Genomic DNA, 21,501 nt, shown 5'->3' on the forward strand with positions numbered 1-21,501 from the left:
CTTTAATGTGTGTAAGAAAAGGTACTTTTGTTTCATTTATTTTTGTGGGTACTAATTGTCGTGGATTGAGGAGAAATTATAATTTCATGAATATTGTAGTTTGCGGTTTTGCCAAATTATGTATACAAACCAACAACAAATGGTATCCCATGAATAATAATGTATCCCCAGTTACTGAAATACTTTAGCATAAAGGAAGAGGAATTTCAATAGGGTGTTATAGTTTGGAAATCCCATGAAACAAAATATAAAATTCTTAATTCTTACTGTAATAAAATGCTAATAAACCTTAAAATATTAAGGTTACTATTGAAGAGATACAAAATGATTGATATTTATTTTTTTCAAAAAGTTCCAGATCAGAGAAGGCAGACGATTCATGATCCTGGTAAAATTACGCAGTATTCAAGTCCTACCTGGAAATAATACCTTTCCCCTCCATTTAAATAGATATAAAACTAACAAAATTAAAGTTTTTATTGATATGCATGTATTCTATTTGGTATACTGGTATCCTGTTCATTTTTGCTTTATTACTACCTGTTACCTTGCTCTGACTCTATATCTTTCATTAAGTTGAAATTTATTTCCAGTTCTTATTTTGTTTAAATAACTACAATGTTTTTGAAAATGACAACAAACTTGTTCAGACCATGTTTCTGCATGCTCTTGATTCCATTTATATAACATGCTCTCTCTCTCTCTCATTAAATAAAATATTGTTAAACTAAACTAAACCCAGTCCTAATCCTGTACATGTAACACATTTTTCATTCAGGAATAACTTTGTCTTTTAGAACAGTTTTATTTTAGGTAATTTACATGTGTAAAATGATTAGTAAATTGTATATATGAAATGTGCTAAGAATGTTTTCGGTCAGCTACAGAAGTTAAAACTTTGTATTTTGCTTATTTATATGTCTGTTTTTTTTAATTATAATAAGCCTGAAAAAAAAAGTCTGTGGCATTTTATTTGATCTTTTTTTTCTGTATTAATCTTTCATGATGATTTCCAAATAACGAAGGTCTATATTCATCTTTCATACTGTCAAATACCCTCTAAATATGTTTTCCTACAAAATTTTCAGGTAATATTGACAGAAGAGGATCGGTTTATAAGGGTAAATATCTAGGCGTTACAAACATTATTGGGACCATGTTCAATTTTCTGCTAAAAACAAACTTTGTGGATTTAGATTTTGTCTATTTTTACTCTTTTTTTCAAGCACTTCAGCTAAAGACTTTTTAATCCAATGATATTTAATTTGCAAATTTAGTATCCCCTGCACAATCCACAAAATTTGTTCAAAAGAAATACAAAATAATTATTTGTTAGTGATTGTTTTTGGTATAAAGGGAATTCAAATATGCATCATGCTTTTTAAAGTTTTTAATCACAAAAATATTTTCAATAGGTTATTTTTTAAATGAACAAATATTGGCTGATAAAGCTGAACTTTCTCTTCATATATATATTTGTAAGATGACATGTATTCCTGAGGACTATTAAATTTTGGAATAGAATCATTGCAGTGTTCTGCCCTTAAATTATATAAAGCATCCTGACATGGCTTCCAAAATGGTCTATTTTTCAGTCATGACCAGTAAAATTTATTCTTAACTGGCTGGTATAAATACAGCTGAAATGGATGTGAGGTTTTTTTCATGTTTATTTGGTTTGCAGCTTCTAAATAATTGTATTAGTAAATGATTTAGATTATCAAAAAAATATTTATGATGATTAAAAAATAAAATTAAAAAGGTTTATGAGAGAAAAAAAACCCCAATATTCTAGCATCACATTAACATGATGCCTAAAGGCCCTGAGGAAAACATTGCATTGTTTAAGATCAGTTGACATGCTGTTAACGATTATAAGATACCATATAGGGCATACAGATCATATTTATGTTTGTTATGTAAAACACACTTATTGCTGGTTTTTTTTTGGTAGGCTAATATATATCTTTGAATCAGCAATTTTGTATGATTGCTAAATGTCTGTTATATGGAGAAACCAAATTAATAAAGGCATATTGTTATTATGTTAGTTAAGATATACAATATTTTCAGATTTATCACAAAGACGATTTTCCATGGGTAAATGTTTTGCATATAGAATATCACAAGTTAAATTAATAACATTTGAGATAGTCATTTTGATTTGAACATGATCTGAAATCAAGCCTTATTTAAATTTTAAGCTTTGTAAAGATAATCATCAAGACTTAAATTCAGTAGGGTTTAAGTTTTGTTCTTGCAGTATGTCTCGTTCTGTTCAGTTACTTTTCATGCAATTCATTATTTCAAAATCTAAAGGTTTATAGGCAATATCATTTTCATACACCAAAATGAAATAATGTCATGCCATTGGTTGGATATCCATTGTTTTGGACTTTGTTAACCAATCACAATGTTCTTGTGTATGGTTTTGAAAAAGAATTCCCAGAATGCATTAGACTGAAACATTGAATTCATTGTGACACTCTATCAAAACACTTTGAAATGTCTTATGTTTACTGCATGCAAAGTTTCTAAATAGTTGTAGAAATGTCTGAAGGAATCAATGATTGAAAGGAAGTAATAATTTAGTGTTTAGTCTTTTAAGATCAAAATGACTGTTTTCCCTCATAATCATTTTGTTTATGTATACATCTCATTCAAATCAAATATTTCTGTATAAACCATTATATATGAATAAAATTAAACCTGAGGGGAAGATAGAAAAGCATCACAATCTTTTTCTTATGGGATCTCTCTGCTGATAATATTAATTAATACCATATGAGATATATTTCCATTAAAAAACTATTAGAATATTTACTGTTAGTACTCTTATATTTGAATACTAAAAATGGATAAAGGGAAATGTTGATTATAAGTAAATCTTATTTCAGGTACCGTCAGATATAATACATGCAGTATCAACCAGGGTAAAAACCACATATATATTCTGTACTGGAAATGAGAATGTCACTGTCACCTTTGTTATTTTGTTTTGGTGATTGTAGCAAAGTTATTTTATTACTGTTATTTGTTGTATTTATTTGTTTTCAAAAGTTAACACATGTTGATTAGGTACACCACATATTCAAATAAAGGTATGAGGTATAAATGATTATGGGCACTGAATAATCTTTGAAGCTGTCCTCAAGTTGAAAAAATATTCACTTATGAAATATTTGTTTGTCCCCCCTCCAAAAATTTTGAAAAGAAGGTGGTCAAATAAAAATTAATGCTATTAATAATTATAGACTTTGGGGGGAAAAGACAGCATTAAGCTTTGTCATGTCTAATTATTCCAACAAAGTCATTCAATTTTCAGCAGAAATATATTCCCATGTAGATGCTGCAATGGTGATTATTTATGCTATATTTTACTACACAAAATCTATGAATTACTTTGTTATTGTAAATTAAACACAAAGTTAGATGAAGTCTGAACGTTATTTCTTTAATGTCTGTTTTAGAGAGAATGTTGAAGCAATCACTTTTGGTGATAGTTGTCAAATGTTTCTCTTGTGATGCTGAAAAAATACTGGAAAAATGTTATTATTATTGTCCTCAGCAGGTAAACTCAAATTTGGTATACGTCATAATGAAATTGGTTATTATTCTCATAATATGTGTAAACTAATTAAAATGTTTTTTATTATCCATACAGGAAAACAGTATGTTGCTGCAAAATCCAATTCTATTTGTAAGATTCTGTTATTTCAGACCACGACACAACCAGCCTTTAATACCATGATTTTTATGCTAACATGATTCATTAATATTAATTTGCCATTTTGGCATCTAAAGGACCATGGGTAATCCAATTGTTTATAAACCAAATTAAATACACATAATGTGACACCATTTGTTGCAAGGTTTAAATGCCAATGCTTTTGAAAAGATTACCCATAATCCTTTGTTTGTCTGATATTGGGAATGATATCTATTGACAAATACAGACTTATTATTATTTTCTCACAGGATTACATAAAGTAGTTGCAGCAGCAAAGATTCCTTCAATCTGTAAGACTAGGATGCATGTAGATTGACTTTAGAAACCAATATGTGGTCTTATATTCTGTATCATCTAATGGATTTAATTCCTTGTTTTTTTTTCCTCCATTTTTATGAGAGTTATCTTTCTTGGTGATAGATAGCTCAGTGGGGAAATTGTATTGTCCTGTCATTACTGTAGCTTTGATTAATTTTTGTACAGAGGATAAAATGATTTATTTATATGCGGTAACATAGAAATTTGTCTATTAAGAAGAAAACAGAGAATGCCTTCACAAAGGAAAGATAGCTTTCACTAAATAAAAAGAGGAAAGAGAAATCAGACAATATGCCCCTAATGTCAATTGTATTTTAACTGAATTCCAGATTTGTTTTCACAGATGCAAACAGATTGTAATGTTATGCCCTGCACTTTTTTACACTACCAATCATGATTTTTTTTAACAACCCAGTTATTTAGTGGCCAGACAATTTACATTCATTTAATTTTTCACTTTATTTATCATTTATTGATTATTAAAACTTTACTTAACCTTTAGAGATAAATATGATATGTTATTTATTATATACATGTATATGCAATTGATATAAAAAGGAATTTTGCAGTAGAAATAGAATTTGTACAACTGAGGACAATAAAGACAATTTGTTATATTACTGATGTCATCGACTGATGAAAGTAAAACAGTTGTTTGAACAGTTTTGTTATTTGTGTTTATTCTATAGAAGTTTTATATTTCATTGTAAAATAGTATAAGGAGTAAAGGATGTTCTGTCAATTTGTAGTATAACCTTGATTTGTTGTTATTTCACTACAGTTTTATTGTTGGAACTTTGAATCACCATAACCTGTCGTTTATTTCCTTGTCCTGAATATCTCACTAAAATGTGTTTTATAGGGTACTAACTGGTTATTCTAAATGATAATGAATGGTAAACATTTCGATCAAGTAAGGGTTAAGAAAATATTTTATTTGAAATCGATGCTAATTTTAGTTTGAAAAATGGATTTGACGGTACTGGTAGCCAATCAAATTATTGAAAAGCAAAAAAAAAATTACTGATGATGTTGGACCAGTTTGTTATTAAATGTATATATACAATATATTAAAAAGAATTCATAAGTCACCCAACAAAGAGAAAACTTAAAAGTTTTCGAAGTTGTCACTCAAATAGTTATGCTTTAACACATGTATTAATTTGATAGTGGTGGTGACAAGACACAAGGGGACATTTAGCACTGGACGGAAATCAATATTAATTTCCTCATTTAAGTACAATTAGTACTTTTTAAATTTTCTGTTTAATTTCAATCAGTTGAAGAAAAAAAAATCATTAATTTAAGTTAAAATGATTATAAAAGATATATTCTTTTAAAAAAATAAATGCCAAGGGATTGCATAAAAACGATTTTAGTATTTATATGGTCTGATTTATTTATTTCAGTGGATAAAATGAGAAGACAGAAGGAAAAAGCTTTAGAAGAGAAATATGCAAAGACAGGTTTGTTGTTTTCACAGAATGAGAAAATAGATTACAAAGTTCACCTCATTCCCGTATTTGCTTGGACAAATTTTATAAGAATTATAATTGTAGGTCCTATGTGAAATCTTAACTTGGATGTTAAACTTGATAGAAGCCACATACTATAAAACATATGTCTGACTACATTTTATTGGATGCTGCTATATTCTCCTAGTTGCATCCTAACACTAATTTATATATGATTGTAGGTCTCTAAGTAGCAGAGATTTGAACTCATACATAAAACAATACAAATTATTGAAGCCTAAAATGTAGGTCAGAGTGACCTACTTTATGTTGAAGGCAACTCCATACTCTCCTAGACACATCCTTACATCAAGTCAATGAAGTGTAAAAAAAATAGAGATCGGAATGACCCTCACTTTGTGGGATGCTATTGAGTCTGCTGAACTCGCCTAGACTAAAATTTTCATCACACTATGATCATAGGTCACTTAGTATCTGAGAACTAAACCCAGACTTATATAAGTCAATAAATCATAAAATATAGGTCAGAGAGACCTACTTTTTGTGTAAGGCTGTCATACTTCCCTAGATGCATCCTTACAAGCAATTGTATGAATATTGGGGTTTATGATGACTTTACTCTAACATAAAACTTAAAAGTTTAAATTAAAATTTCTAAACCATGCAAAAAAAGTGATACAACCTTAAACTTATGATACTGGGACAACCCTTCCAAGATGTATCTGAATACAATTTTATTTGATTGTATATATATATCATTATTTTCTGAAAACTATTTAGGGACAGATATTAGGTTACTCTAATAGTAACCCTAAACTTTGGTGAGGCAAACTGATAAAAAAAGGGATCTCAGTATAGGTAAATGAAAGAATATCTTACAATACATGTATTTGAATAAAAATTAATGTAAAATTAATGAACTCACATGCTTAAGAATGCATGATTACTTAAAAATATTAAGTGTATCAGTGATTAGAGAATTAGCTGCTGATATGAATGTTAGTATTACTGTAAGGGCTTTGATTTCACATGAAAGCACTTAAAAACCTGTATTTTGAAAAAAATATAATGTGTTTCTGAAGGAAATAATTTTGATTTTGAAAAAGATTCAAATAAATATCAAAATTGCATTCAGGATCCTACTAACTGGCCTTTGTAAAAAATAAAAGTCTTAACATTTCTCATTTCATTTTCCATAAAACATTTTGTTTGACAATGAGTCATTTCTCATGTATGACAAGCTTTGCATTTTAGGCAAAAATGTGATATAACAAACATTTACATTACAGAGATAGAACTTTTCCAATGACTTATCTCCCATGCATAATAATGTCTCTGAGGGGAGTAAATTGGGATTATGACACTCTGACTTTAAAAGTCAAATTTGAATCTTAAACTCAACTTTAATAATCTTTATTGGTGTTTTTGTTTTCAGAGGGGGCCCAATGGATACAGTTATGTATGTATCCATAATTCATGACATAACAATTACCTTTTTCTTTGAAGAACACTTGAACAGGCTTTTTTGTAATATTGATTTTTATAATTTAGAGTTACCTCCCATACATAATGTCTTTTCAGGAGAGTATGTGTTGATGGTTCATGATGTTACAAATCCACCATTCCTTGGAAGAACATTAGATCCTGCTTTCTTGTTGCTTAAATTGAAACGTCCAGAAGCCAAGAAACGAACAAAGAAGGAAGGAAAGAAGTAAGTAAATGGACTTAGTTTCCATAGTAACTACTTAAATTAGCACTGGAACATATGAAACTGGTATAGGATAGATATGAAGTAATGAAGGAAGGAAAAGATAATTTTTGTCAGAAAGTATGCTGAAAGTATGAAGAATAAAATACATCACGGTATAAAACATAAAACAAAAGTTACAGGGCAAACATAGACATCCATTACATAAACAAAGATCTTCCTAAGCTGCAAATAAGCTCAACATAAGGCAATGGAATAATTTATAAGCTAATTGATTCTCTTTTTCTTTTTTTTTTACAGAATGGTCTTTGTAACTACATGTAGTCGTCTATCTTTAAATCTACACTGATTGACTTTGAAAATTTATATTAAATTTAGGGTGTCATTTGGTTATAACCTGATGATTTATTGAAAAGTTTTGCTCACCTGCAGCCTTTTTGAGCTATTGTCATCGTCCGTCTCCCATTGTTCATCATAAGCCATTTTAAAAAATAGTCTGTAAACAATGGCCATAACCATGTGTAAGATGTCTATGTAGATATATGAGTTTGTCGATGACTCGATGAAGGTCTTCAAATTAATTTACCAATTAAATTGACAGTCATGAAATTATGTGAAACAATATGCCAATCGACAAAAAAAAAATTGTATTAAGAAAATGATCTCTTCAGTAAAAAAATGGTGTAGATAACTTTTGTTCTCTTGTGATCTTTACCTTGTTTACAATGAGATTGTTTACTGCATGTCTTCTTTAAAATAGTGTTTCAGGTTTGTATGGATTAGACTTATTTTTATTATATTTTTAATTTTGGTGATAGGTAAAATTATTAAAAAAATAATTTATTCCTTTTATTTTAAGTAGAGTAACTCTTTTAATGATTTCAGATAATTCTTTTCTAACTTCACTTTGGCCTGATCAATAATTTAGTTTGGGGTGTTAAATTAGGAGGCACTTTTTATGCCCCCACCGTAGCATAGGGGGCATTAAGTGTTACCCTTGTCTGTCAGTCTGTCTGTCCATCCATACGTACGTACGTCTGTACGTACATCCCCAAATTGGTTTACATTCTCTAACTTTAGTTGTCCTCAACCAAAATATTATGAAACTTGTACACAATGCTAATTATTACAAAACACAGATCAAGTTGGAATTTGGGTGGTGTCACATTTACTGTTCTGAAGTTATGTACCTTTATATATGGAAAAAAATCTCATTTCCGTTCTCTAACTTTAGTTTGCCTCAACTAAATGTTATGAAACTTATATACTACACAATTCTTATTACAACAAAGCTCAGATCAAGTTCAAATTTGGGTGGCGTCACTTTTATCGTTTTCGAGTAATGCCCCTTTATAACGTTATATGCAAGCGGGGGCATCATCTGTGTCCTATGGACACATTCTCCATTTATTTAAACCTAAACCACGCACAATATAAAAATTAAAAAATTATTCATAATACTTAAATACTTAGACTATCCATCCATTTATTATTTAAGTACCTCCCAATACACCTGTCACTTGCACGAAAATAAAATTATTTTCAAGTTTGTGAAAATTCAAAAAATTGCAATAATTACATAATTACAGTTTTTATTTCTTCTTAGTTTCTTTTTTGATTTAAGGTTATACAATTAGAAATTTTAATGACAAATTTTTACAAAAAAAATTGTTTCATACCTAATTTGTTTGGGCTTTGACAAAATACTTTATAGACACATTGGCAAGTTGATGAGAAGAACACATACTATCAAAGCATTCTAAATATATGTAAATAAAAGGAGAGGTGGGGCACACATCAAAAGTACAGCAACCCAACGACACAAAGACATAAATGACATCCAAGAGTGAGCACATGATCTTCAAAATATAAGATATTTTTTTACACACTGAAATTGGCTTTTTTGCCAGCAAATAAATAATTCAAAAATACACTTCTTATGTATATATCTCTTTGAGCAAGGGTTGTGATCAATATAATTTTTCTGCAATTTAGCCATTTTACCATAATTTGGAAAACAACAAATGAAATGGACATACTTTTAACAAAATTAATAATATTTTATTAAAGTGTGCAGATTCAATATATATTCAATATTCAATATAATTCTTAGAATTAAAGAAATGTTGAAGACCAGATGATTTTAGGGCTAATGTTACCTCTAACATGCGTTATCCTTTTATTGATATACATTAAAGATATTTTGAGAGAAACACAAAAAACAGGTATAAGTTATAATTTGTTATATGAAATATGAGATAGTGGTAGCTAAGTCAAGGTAGGAAAGTTACACAACTCTGTCAGTTGCTTTCATAACCAAGTATTTTACAAAACTAACTAAAGTCATTTTCTGCAATACTGAATATTTGTAGATGATTTTTAGCTAGATATGACATGGTTTGGTAAGCAGATGCAATTGTTGTCAACAAATTTAAGTTTCTTATAATATAAGTATTTTTATTTACTTGTATGTGAACATATATTGGTTTTGTCAGATTATTTTTTATATACAGTTTGTTTAATTTACCATCCCTTAATTGTTGTTCATGTATGTTATGGAATTTATTTTTACAATTTGCAAATGGTACTTTGGTGGCCAAGGGTATAAGAAGTTCATCTACAGTGATTGGCTGTCAACTCTAAGGGTTGTGAGATCAAACAGCTTGTGGCATTGTGTGGTCAACATCAATCTTAATTGACAAAGGTTTCCAATTTTCTTGTCAAAAGTTGATGGTCCTTGCCAGATACTCTAGCTTCCCCCACTGACAAAATCTTGCTGCCAAATATACCAAAAATGGTGTAAAACACTAAAAAGAAAACAAACAATTAGCAAAAAGAAAAATATCTAGATCTCCTAAACCAAAAATTAAGCTACAAGATTAAAATTCTACTCCTGTGTTTAATGATTAAGCTTTGGTAGGATAGGCACTGGTTGACATAAAAGGACAGAATAAAGCATTCTCCACAGCTACTATAGACTTTCATGTAAAGAAATGGAGATTTGAGGAGTCAACTGCAACAATTGTTTTTATTGATATACTCTTCAACCACCTATATTTTAGGCACCATTTCGGTATCTTTGAACATGGATTAAATGATGTTTTCTGAATGTTATGCAAACTTATATTCATAAGCAAAAAAATCATATTTTTATTGTGAATATGTATTTTCTGTTTAGAAAATAATCATACATGTACAGGTAATATATAGAAAATATAATTTATTGCTATGGTAATAAAACACTGCAGAATTTTAGGGATATTTAAGTAAAATTAGTTGTGTGGCTAGACAAGATATACCAACACTGCAGTATTGAAATGCATAGGTTTTAGTTCTTTTTTATTTATTTTTAAAAACCAAGGTTTTATGTTGTCCATGGTTGTATTATACAAGCCAAAAAACCTTGCAACTTTTACAAATTTTGATTAAATATTATTCATCTAGATAAAGAAAAAAAAACTAATGTTCATCCAACTGCAGTCCTGCATTGGAGGCATGCATTTCTTATCTTGAAAGGAATTATAATCTTAAATTTTGATCTCACTTAATACAGAGGTGGACAACTGCAAACACATATAGCCTTACAAATATATATAAAAATTATTTTCACACAAATTATAATTTAAGGAGGTTACCAGCAGAGTTCAAGGCTTATTGTAGTACTTGTTTGACATATGTATTTATTGATAATCAGAATCAACATATGTGCACATTTATAATTATAGATACACAGCTTTTTGTTTTAACTATAGATAATAATTAAGTTAATGCTTTAATAACCTTGTAATATCTATTTTTTTACAACCAGGTATTGCTTTAATAGTTGTTTCTAATTTGTAGTAAAATTTGATCCCAAATTAGTTTTTTTCTAGACAGTTGGGAGAGCTTGAGTAGTCTATACATTGTATTGAATCTCCCCTTAATGCTTAGGTTTTGTAGTATAAAATTATAATTATTTTCTTATTTGCCAAGGCAGTTTTGGTTCAATGATTTTTATACAGCATATAGAATGCCAAACCTATGATAAGTTGTTGTTTATTAGCACAGTATAAGAATTTAAAGTTAGGAAAGCTGACAAAATCATAAATTTAGTAGTGAGACATTTTGATTAGATTAATTAAAGGTCCAACTGTTTGTTCTAAAAAGAACAAAATAAGTGAATGGATACTGTGGATTTATTTATTTTCGAGGATACCAATTTTTGTGGATTGAGGAAAACTTGCATTTTTGTGGATATTTGATTTAGTGGTTTCGCCAAAGTCTGCATACATTTTAGAAAATTTGTGATTCGTTGAACATTTCAATTCGTGGATTACCTTTACTACTAAAATTGGTATCCCACGAATAATAATAAATCCACAGTATGTATTATGTCAGAAAATAGATAGAATTATTAAGCCTATGACCGAGGAATAGCTCCGAGAGGTTCTGTTTTTATCTAAAGCTTGTATTACTGACTTTTACATTATCCTTCAATAAACTTAAATTTACATATTTTTAAAGATGTCAGCTTTGTGTTCCAAAAGATATATAAAAAAATGCCAGATTCTATTGATATTCAGTGCCAAATAACGAAAAAATGCCTGATTCTATTGATACATGTATTCAGTGCCACATAACGAAAAATGCCTGATTATATTTATATACTTTAAGAAATAACGAAACAGTGCTTTTAAAAATGTTAACACAAACTTGTTTGTATTTCAGATGGGACACATCACAGCACATCAAACGTTCTATGGTAGCAACAGAAGAGTTGGACGATTGATGATTGTACAGCCTAGTGCTGAATGATAGTCTTTCATTTACTTATAACTACTGCCTTGTGACAAGATTATAGGGAATTAATAACAAGGGGCCATCCAGCAATTTTTTTGAGAAAGTAGATGAAGGGGGTTCATATATGTTTATCAAATTAAATATTCTGTGCTTTTGTTTTTAATTTTTGGAATTTTAGACTGGTATTCAAATTCCTTATTGTGATTGCTTTTACTTTTATTAATTTTCGAATTTGTTACAGTTTTTCAAATGCTTTTGTTTTACATCCATTTTAAACATTATTTATGCATTTAAGTTCATATTTGTGAGTAAACTTGATGTAATTGGTAAAAATTTTGCTGTCATACAATGCATGGACGTCCTGTAAATTTAATTCCTGAGTGTAGACTCCAAATACCAGGAGATCTTCAATAAAGTATTCACTATTCACTGAATTTAGATCAAATTAAGATTTTTCCCTAGAATAATGATATGGCATTTCAGTAGTGTTGTAATACGGGGATTGCTTCCTTCAGTTGTAAATATTTTATCTTCAGTGAAGATACATTTTTGATAGCTGCCTATGGAGACAAAGTTTCAGCCAGTCGTTCATGTTTTATGGCACAATTAATACTTTTATTGAATAATTCAAATATTGATGTATATTGATGTCTGTAGCTACTAGTCACCTTTTAAGTTTGTCATTTTATATATGTTTAGTTGTAGTATTTTACACACTGTGTCAAAATGAGGCTTAAATCCTTATTTCTATTTGTGAAACTACTGTATTGAGATTTGATACACTTCACCCTATTGACTTAAAAAAACAATCACTTCTTCTTTGTAAGGTCAGACATATGTTCTCATGATGACAAAATTTACAGAAGTGTCTGTATTGTCTAGTATTGACAGGCACTAAGTACGATAATTTCTAAAAAAAAGGTTTTATAGAAATAGTAGAAAAAAAATGACTGATGATGTTAATTCTGGTAGTAGAAAGATTTAATGAAGTTATCAAAGTACTGTGGATTCATGTATTATTTGTGGGTACTAATTGACCTGGATTTGGGATATATTATTTTACGTGGATACTTAATTTCTGTTTACAAAGTTATAGAATATTTGCATTCATGGTTTATCTATATACCTCAAAACTCTGCCAAAAAAAAAAGATACCTCATGAATAATTATGAATACACAGTATATGATTCTTCATAAAATATCCTTTATTAACCTTACTGCTTGTAAGAAAAATCAAATCATCATTCTGAAAACAGATGTATAGGTTCATTCATAAATATTTCAAAGTTGATAAAGTACTTGCGGTAGATGTTTATTTGTTTTTTTGCAATTAAGTTCTAGAAAAACCAAAGACTTCTCAATAATCATACGAATTTTGTTTGTAAATAATATTCTTGAAGTAGCTAATATATTGTTCCTATGGTGATCCATTTTTGAAATTGTAAAATGACATCTTTCCATCAATTAAAACCTGGATTAAAGTTTTTTAATGTAAGACAAATGTGTACAGTTTTTAAAAGACAAATTTAGATACCCCTTTCACAATAAGAACCGCTGACTCGGACAAGATTTCCATCAACACAAAACATCTTTAAGAAAGATATATCATTTGATTTGTTTTTAGACCAATTTTAGAAGCAGTTACTTGTTGTATTGTTGTCTCATTGACCCCATTGACCTTATATCCCATTTTATTTGCATAGGTACTTATTCATGAAAAGTCCTATTATGAAGCTATAATATTATTTAGGAAGGTTAAGTCCTCTCTAGGGTGTCTGACTTCTCCTTTATGTCATTGTGGAAGCTGTATATATCTCAGTATGATGACCCTTGGTATTGAAGGCAAACGTAACTTTTTTTTCTTAATAAAAAAATTCTGAGTCACCACTGACCTTAAAGATAGAATTAGGATTATCAGCATGTATTATTTGTACTATTAAAATAGTTTTTATGTTGTGCTGTTTCACCACTGTCCCAGGTTAGGGGAGGGTTGAGTGCTCACAAACATGTTTGACCCCACCACATTCTTTATGTCCCAGTCCTGTAGTTCAGTGGTTGTCGTTGGTTCATGTTTGTTTTTCAAAAATTGTGTTGTTATAAATTAGGCTGTTAGTTTTCTTAAATGAATTGTTTCATATTTTTCATGTCGGGGCCTTTTATAGCAGACTATACGGTATAGGTTTTTCTCATTGTTGAAGGCCCTTTGGATGCCTATAATTGCTTACATCTACTTCATTTGAACTCTGGTGGATAGTTGTCTCATTTTCAATCATACCCCACCATCTTAATTTTATAAAGTTATACCATCATTAAACTTCCAGTAGTTGTCATGAAATCTGAAAATTAAAATCTTAGATTTGGGAGAAGATTATATCCATCACAAAGGTGAAATGATTACTCCTTGAAATATGTAAATTCCAGTTATAATTTTAGGTTGTTCCTGCAATAAGAGATAGTTGTATAAAACATATTTATTTTATTTAAGTTATTGTGTCTGGTTGATGTTGATGTTGATACCTCCCTCTTTCTTGTTAGAAAATATATATTATTTTATAAATTGTTATAATAACAGATACATTTTTCATATTTTATAGATTTTATTTTTTTACATATTTTATATTTTGCTTAATTAATTGATTAATAAACATGAAATCAATTGGGTGTTTAACTCTTATCCCCCAAGTCATCTCTGTTAGTTTTTCTGTCTCCTAGACAAAGTTGCAGATGAGAGACTTAGGCATGCTGTTTCCAGTGGGAGCAGAGTCCATAATTTGTTTTTTGTGATTAAGACAGTTAAACCGATTAACCAGTTATATTGGGTTGCAGTCTAAAATCTCGCTTAACTTTAAGGCTACATTGAGCTATTTTTATCACTTGGCCTCTTTCATCCATGGTCGTTGTCTTTTCCATAGATTAACTTTTACAAAATCCTGCTCCTCTGAAACTACTGGGCCAATTGTAACCAAACTTGGCTCCCATCATCACTGGGGTATCTTGTTTAAAATCAAATATGTTAAATGATCCCACCTACCAACAAACATGGCTGACATGGCTAAAAAAGAACATAGGTGTAAAATGCAAGTTTTGTCTTATTATTTTGAAAACTGCTATAGAAAGAGATAATCTGACTGAGGCATGGATGTTCAGAATGTTGAGTTTTACCTACTGTCCATTGATACCAAAATGAAAACTATAAAAGATAGAGGTAAACTGTACATTACAAAAATGATAAGCAAGACAAGATCTACAAATAAGTCAAACATGACCCAAATCATTTTTACCAATTTTTTGCATTTTTGCCCATTATCTTGAAAACTATAATAGATGAAGAGAAACTTTAATATACCAAAAAAATGATCTATAGGTTTTTCTGCATTGCTAAAATCATCACTCTGCTACTAACAAGAGTTATTGCCACTAAATGAAGATTTTTACCAAATTTTGCATTTTTTCCCAAAAATATAGAAGATAAAGAAAATCTAGATAGCAAAAATGATGAGCAAACATATTAACATGGCAGATATTGTCAGTCCACACCTTATAGAAGTTATTATCTTTAATTATGTTTTTTACCAATCTTTGCATTTTATTCAAAAACTATAATAGATTTACTCAGAAATAAGGATGAGCAAGACAGAATAGACAAATGAGTCAACATTGCTGAAATTGTCAGTCCATTCTTCATAGAAGTTATTGCCCTTGAATTATGTTTTTTTTTTTTACCCCTCTTTTTTATTGTGCAAAAACCGACAGACGACGACAGACGACGGACGACGACGGACGTCAAGTGATGGCAGAAGCTCACATGGGGTCCTTCGGGCCCCGGTGAGCTAACAATGTAATATTGCTAGTCCTCATAAATGCTCAACACAACCTTTTTCCAAATTATTAACTTCTATTTGCAGTGATCAGCAATCAAAACAGATAAAATTGAAAATGGAAATGGGGAATGTGTCAAAGAGACAACAACCCGACCATAGAGCAGACAACAGCCGAAGGCCACCAATGGGTCTTTAATGCAGCGAGAAACTCCCGCACCCGGAGGCGTCCTTCAGCTGGCCCCTAAACAAATATGTATACTAGTTCAGTGATAATGGACGTCATACTAAACTCCAAATTATACACAAGAAACTAAAATTAAAAATGATTCAAGACTAACAAAGGCCAGAGGCTCCTGACTTGGGACAAGCGCAAAAAATGCGGCGGGGTTAAACATGTTTTTTGAGATCTCAACCCTCCCCCGATACCTCTAGCCAATGTAGAAAAAACAAACGTACAACAGTACGCAAACTAAAACTCAGTTTAAGAGAAGTTCGAGTCTGATGTCAGAATAGGAAACAAAAGAAAATAAACAAAATGACAATAATACATAAATAACAACAGACTACTAGCAGTTACTGACATGCCAGCTCCAGACCTCAATTAAACTGATTGAAAGATTATGTCTTCATCATATGAATATCAGGCACAATCCCTCCTGTTAGGGGTTTAGTATTATACCATCATAAAATATTTGAGAAGAACATAACCCGTGTCATGCCAACAACTGGTTTTATAATAAATATGTTTAATTCCGATGCAAAGACCCTATAAGTGAATCAATATCAATACCAAAATATGCCATCTTTAATGACCTGACAACAGTATCGTAACTATATCCCTTCTTAATAAGTCTGTTTAAAGGTTTTGTTAGCTTTTGAGGTGAATACTGACATTTTTGTGCTTTGTAAAGAATATTACCATAAAAGATTGGATGTGAAATACCCGAACGCATGTTGAGTTATATTTACGAATGATGTCCTTACACCGATGATAAAATTTAGTAAATGTTTTGACTAGTTTATGATATCGAAAACAAGAGCCTACAAGTTACTACAACATCTTCAAGATACTTAATTTTTTTATTGACAACATATTTGTTATGTTTGGTAGACATGTTTTTTTTTCAACAGACAGTTGGTTTTCCTATGTGAACCAACTGTGCTCCTCTTCTTGCAGACTTGTTGCTCCAAACTCCATGCAGGAGGTTATCAAGAAGAATGAAAAGGAATTAGCATTATCCTTTAACTTTACATTCTGCTGTAAAGATGATGTCCTCTCAATGAAAAGTTCAAACTTTGATGACTGTTGATTGCATTTATATCCCATTAGATTTGAAATAAATGATACTACAGATTTACAGTTAAGTCTGCTTCATATCTTAATTAACATCTAGAAAGAAGTAATACAATATAACAGGGATTGCGTTTACAATCGTCTTCTTGATAAAGGGTTGCAGGTTACAAGGGTTTGAACCTGGGACATAATATATTGGTCAGTATACTATTCCCAGATTTTAACATGGGTTCCTAATGATTTAGTTGAAGTCATCCCTTCGAAAGTTTTACAAGAGAGGCGAAAGGTACCAAAGGGACATTTTAGCTTATGTAATAGTGTCACAGATGACCACGGATATGTTCCACTTATCATAGCCACAAAAGACAGTATCAAAAAAATTTGTATTTTACTGATAAATGGACCTAGTTTTTGCAAGGATTTGTATAGTAAGTATCCTTGGTTTTTGACAGTTAACACTCAGGCTCAGTCTGAGGTTAAAGCTTTTCAGTCATCGATAACTTTGTCAAACCTTCATGGAATATTATGAAATTTGGACCGAAGCGTGTAATTGACCAAAATACAGTATTCAGAGCAAAATTTTTTAAATGTTTATTTTCATTTTCCGTATTTTACTGATAAATGGACTTAGATTTTTTTTACAGTCAACTAGTAGGTACAGTCTGTGGTTAAAGTTTGTTACACATCAATTACTTTGTCAAACCTTCATACAATTTCATGAAACTTTGGCAGATTTTTTGTTATGATTAAGGGGTAATGTCTGAAGCAAACTTTGGAAAATATATTTTGTTCATTTTCAGGATTTTTTTATTGATGAACTTGTTTTTACAGTTAAGGTTCATGTGGACCCTATGACTAAAATGGCTGCGTTTTCACCTCAAAATTTACTTTTGAGTACAGACAAACCTGTCACCGTGTCTGTGTATCTGGAAAAGTTTTAAGGTATAGCATGCGCTAGATAAATAAAGTTCAAATGCATTTAATGTTTTAGAATATTAAAAACTTTACTGGATTTTGCAGTGCACTTTATTCCATTCCTACAGAAAATGCCAAAATAAACAAAGTTGGGAAGAGGTTTGAGAACTTCCCCGTAGGTTATAATTGAAGTGAACTGTATTGATTGAAATGGGCAATAGCCAGACAATAATTGGTGATTTAAACTGTGTCACTGAGTGGACCATATCAAGTGAATTTCAACTGTTTGTTAATTTTACTAGTCATCTTCTGCAGGGACGAAAAAAGTGCACTGCAAAATCCAATTAAGTTTTTAATTTTCTAATACATAAAATGCATTTGAATTTTATTTATCTATCGCATGCTATGCCTTAAAACTTTTCCAGATACACAGGTTTGTCTGTACTCAGAGTAAATTTTGAGTTAAACGGGAGCTATTTTAACCTTAGGGTCCATTTGAACATTTACAGACAGTCTGGGATTGGATTTTTTTGACAAATATAAATGTGTAAACCTTCATGGATTGTTCTGAAGTTTGGACATACGCTAATCATCAAGACCAAGAAATAGCATTTAAAAAAAGTTTGATTTTTTTTTTCAAATTCTGTATTTTACTGATAAAAGGACTCTCTTTTTAGGTCAACATTACACTTTTACACTGCAATCGCAGGCCAGACATAGCCCTTACAAAAACCATGTTATAACATGATTCACATACATCGTTTCATTACAAATATATGCATCAATAAATGAATCATCTGTTGTGCTTCTTAGCCCACGAGCATACTCAAACATTGAAAATAATATATAATATATGGGAAGTATAATTCCGTCACCGTAACATGCACTGAGAACGTAATATATCATTTGAGTAAAATCCACCATTACATGTAACCATTATTTTCGTACCTCGACGCAACTGAGACAGATGAAAACATATTCCATACATTAAACTAGCATACATCAGAGAAGAAGATGTTTATTTTCCTTTTGAAAAGAGCTCAGTCACAAGAAGCATAGGAGCATTTTGTCATATCGGGGCATTTTAGTATAGCTGACTATATAGAGTATGCGTTTTGCTCATTGTTGAAGGCCTTACCTATAATTGCTTAAATCCACATTATTTAGACACTGGTGATAGTTGTATCGTTCGTAATAATACCACATCTCCTTGTTTCATAATGAACAGGATTAGGTATTCATTTAAACAAAAACAATAAAGTACAAAGTAAAAACAATTTGAATGTATATTAACTCTATATATACATATATAAATATTCATTAAAATTGATTCCTTCAATTGTCATATGAATGCATTAATAATGAGACACTTTGGTTTGAATATTCTACGCATTATTGTAATTTTGAACAAGCTTTCGATGGTGGATAGGTGTCTGATTGGTAATAATAATACCACACCTCCTTAATTTCATTTTCATATTTTATTTGGTATAGCTTATCTGAGGGTCTGGATGGGGTCCTTAATTTCTGTATTCTTTAAATTTGTAGGGCATTTTTCTTTATCTTTAAAAATAACGCTTATTCTGTAAAAAATTTCTATTATTTTTCTGTAATCAGATGATTTCTTTATTCTGTACATTGTTCATTTCTGTGATTAGTATTATATTACCTAATTTTTTTTATATTTTCAACAATTATTCTTTATACTTTTGTACCCCATTATTCTCTATTCTCAATGTGAAGCTTGTAACTCGTTTGCTGCGCTCACTCGGCGACTACAAGGTTCACATTGTGGATCGCGGCTGACATTTTACGATACAATGGGTAGAAAACCCGATAATCTATACGCTTACAATTTTGTATAAAAATTCATTGATTCTTTGATTTAAGTACTAATAAATAATAATTGGTTGTTAATAAACATATTTTTTTTTATATCAGATCTCAATATTTTTCACTTATTAAACATGTCCTTGTAGATACTTGATTGCTCAGTGCTGCCCCCTTACACTAAAAAAACCGCAAAACTTGGGTTTTTGATGTCAGTTGTTTAAGCATAGTAGATAAGAAAAAGCTATACAAATGAAGCAGTCAAACAAAATCAAAAAACAAAAAACAAAAAAAATCACAAGCACTATATAGATATAAGAAGATGTGGTATGAGTGCCAATGAGACAACTCTCTATCCAAGTCACAATTTGTAAAAGTGAACAATTATAGGTCAAAGTACGGCCTTCAACACGGAGCATTGGCTCACATCGAACAGCAAGCTATTAAGGGCCCCAAAAATGACTAGTGTAAAACCATTATAACAGGAAAACAAACGGTCTGATCTTTATAAAAAACGAGAAACGAGAAACACTTATGAACCACATCAACAAACGACAACCACTGAACATCAGGTTCCTGGCTTAGGACATGTGCAAACAAATGCAGCGGGTTTAAACGTTTTAATAGGCGCCAACCTTCACCCTACCTGAAACAATAGTGTAACATCACAACATAGAAAGACACACTATAAAATATCAATTGAAATGGCTTAACTCAATCAAAAGACATATTAACAAAAACAAGTGAACATACACTGAACGAATAACTTTGATTTATGACACAATGTAAATACTAAATTAATAAAACAATTAAGGGGTTTAGATGTAAAACAATATCAGAAAGACAACCATAACCTTGGACAAAATGCCGCCAAATAAAATAACGTACACAGGTAAATACAAATAATTTTGTAGTAAAGTATACATGGAGTACAGAACTAATTTTTACAAAATAAAAACTTTTGTTGTTCCTAGTACGAGAACAAAAGTGAAAATTTATCGTCACACTAAACACTTATCAAAGGTGGTATAAATTAAAAATAGTGAGACTAGATATAACATTGAATAAGTAAACATTAAATAACAAAAATGCATGCATGCACCGCACTGGCATGAGCTGTTAGTTGGATCGTATATGTTTCACGGTACTTGGTCCAGCTTTTTTTAAATTGGTCAAATGATGTTACCATGAGACCATTGTTGTAGGCAGCTCATTCCACATTTGTACAGCAATATAGCGATACTATTTAAAACCACACGTGTTAGTTCTGACTCTCGGAAGTACTGCTGTTTCTAATCTTCATAGATGAATCTTAGAGCTCTTTTTTGCATTTATTCCATTTTAAAAGATTTTTTTTGCTACAGTAGTGCCAAATTACTGGACAATGGTTGAAATTTGAGAGAATATGAATAGTATGATGCTAACCTGCCCAGCCTGTTTAATTAGAATTGCAGTTCTAGTAATTGTCTTGATATGCCTTTTTCGTAATTATTAACCTCAAGACCACAATAAGAAGCCTGGCATCCTGGCCAAACCTCCTCTTCGTGTCCCAAGCTACACAATGAGTGTCACTAGCCGATTGTTTGCGATTGAGAGCCGTAAATGTCAAGTGAAAGTATTTGAATCCATGA

At 30.5% G+C, this 21,501-nt stretch overlaps 1 protein-coding gene across 6 annotated transcripts in view; it reads left to right on the top strand.

The window, feature by feature from the left end:
• The window catches only part of LOC127701558 (MORN repeat-containing protein 1-like), a 34,969-nt gene extending 20,303 nt beyond the window's left edge, over window positions 1–14,666 (top strand). For 2 of the 6 annotated variants that reach the window (XM_052205497.1, XM_052205498.1), the window contains 5 exons: window positions 1,089–1,121; window positions 2,898–2,933; window positions 5,458–5,514; window positions 7,105–7,234; window positions 11,939–14,666. In XM_052205497.1, the coding sequence (XP_052061457.1) occupies window positions 1,089–1,121; window positions 2,898–2,933; window positions 5,458–5,514; window positions 7,105–7,234; window positions 11,939–11,999 (317 nt within the window). In that variant the 3' untranslated portion in view covers window positions 12,000–14,666. Of the gene's footprint in view, window positions 1–352; window positions 389–1,088; window positions 1,122–2,073; window positions 2,101–2,897; window positions 2,934–3,978; window positions 4,021–5,457; window positions 5,515–7,104; window positions 7,235–11,938 lie in introns of all 6 variants that reach the window. The other 4 variants (XM_052205496.1, XM_052205495.1, XM_052205499.1 and 1 more) reach the window with 4 other exon arrangements.
• The last annotated feature ends 6,835 nt before the right edge of the window (window positions 14,667–21,501 follow it).

The sequence above is a fragment of the Mytilus californianus genome, unplaced genomic scaffold (assembly GCF_021869535.1).
Source record: "Mytilus californianus isolate M0D057914Y unplaced genomic scaffold, xbMytCali1.0.p SCAF_5, whole genome shotgun sequence".
NCBI lineage: Eukaryota > Metazoa > Mollusca > Bivalvia > Mytilida > Mytilidae > Mytilus > Mytilus californianus.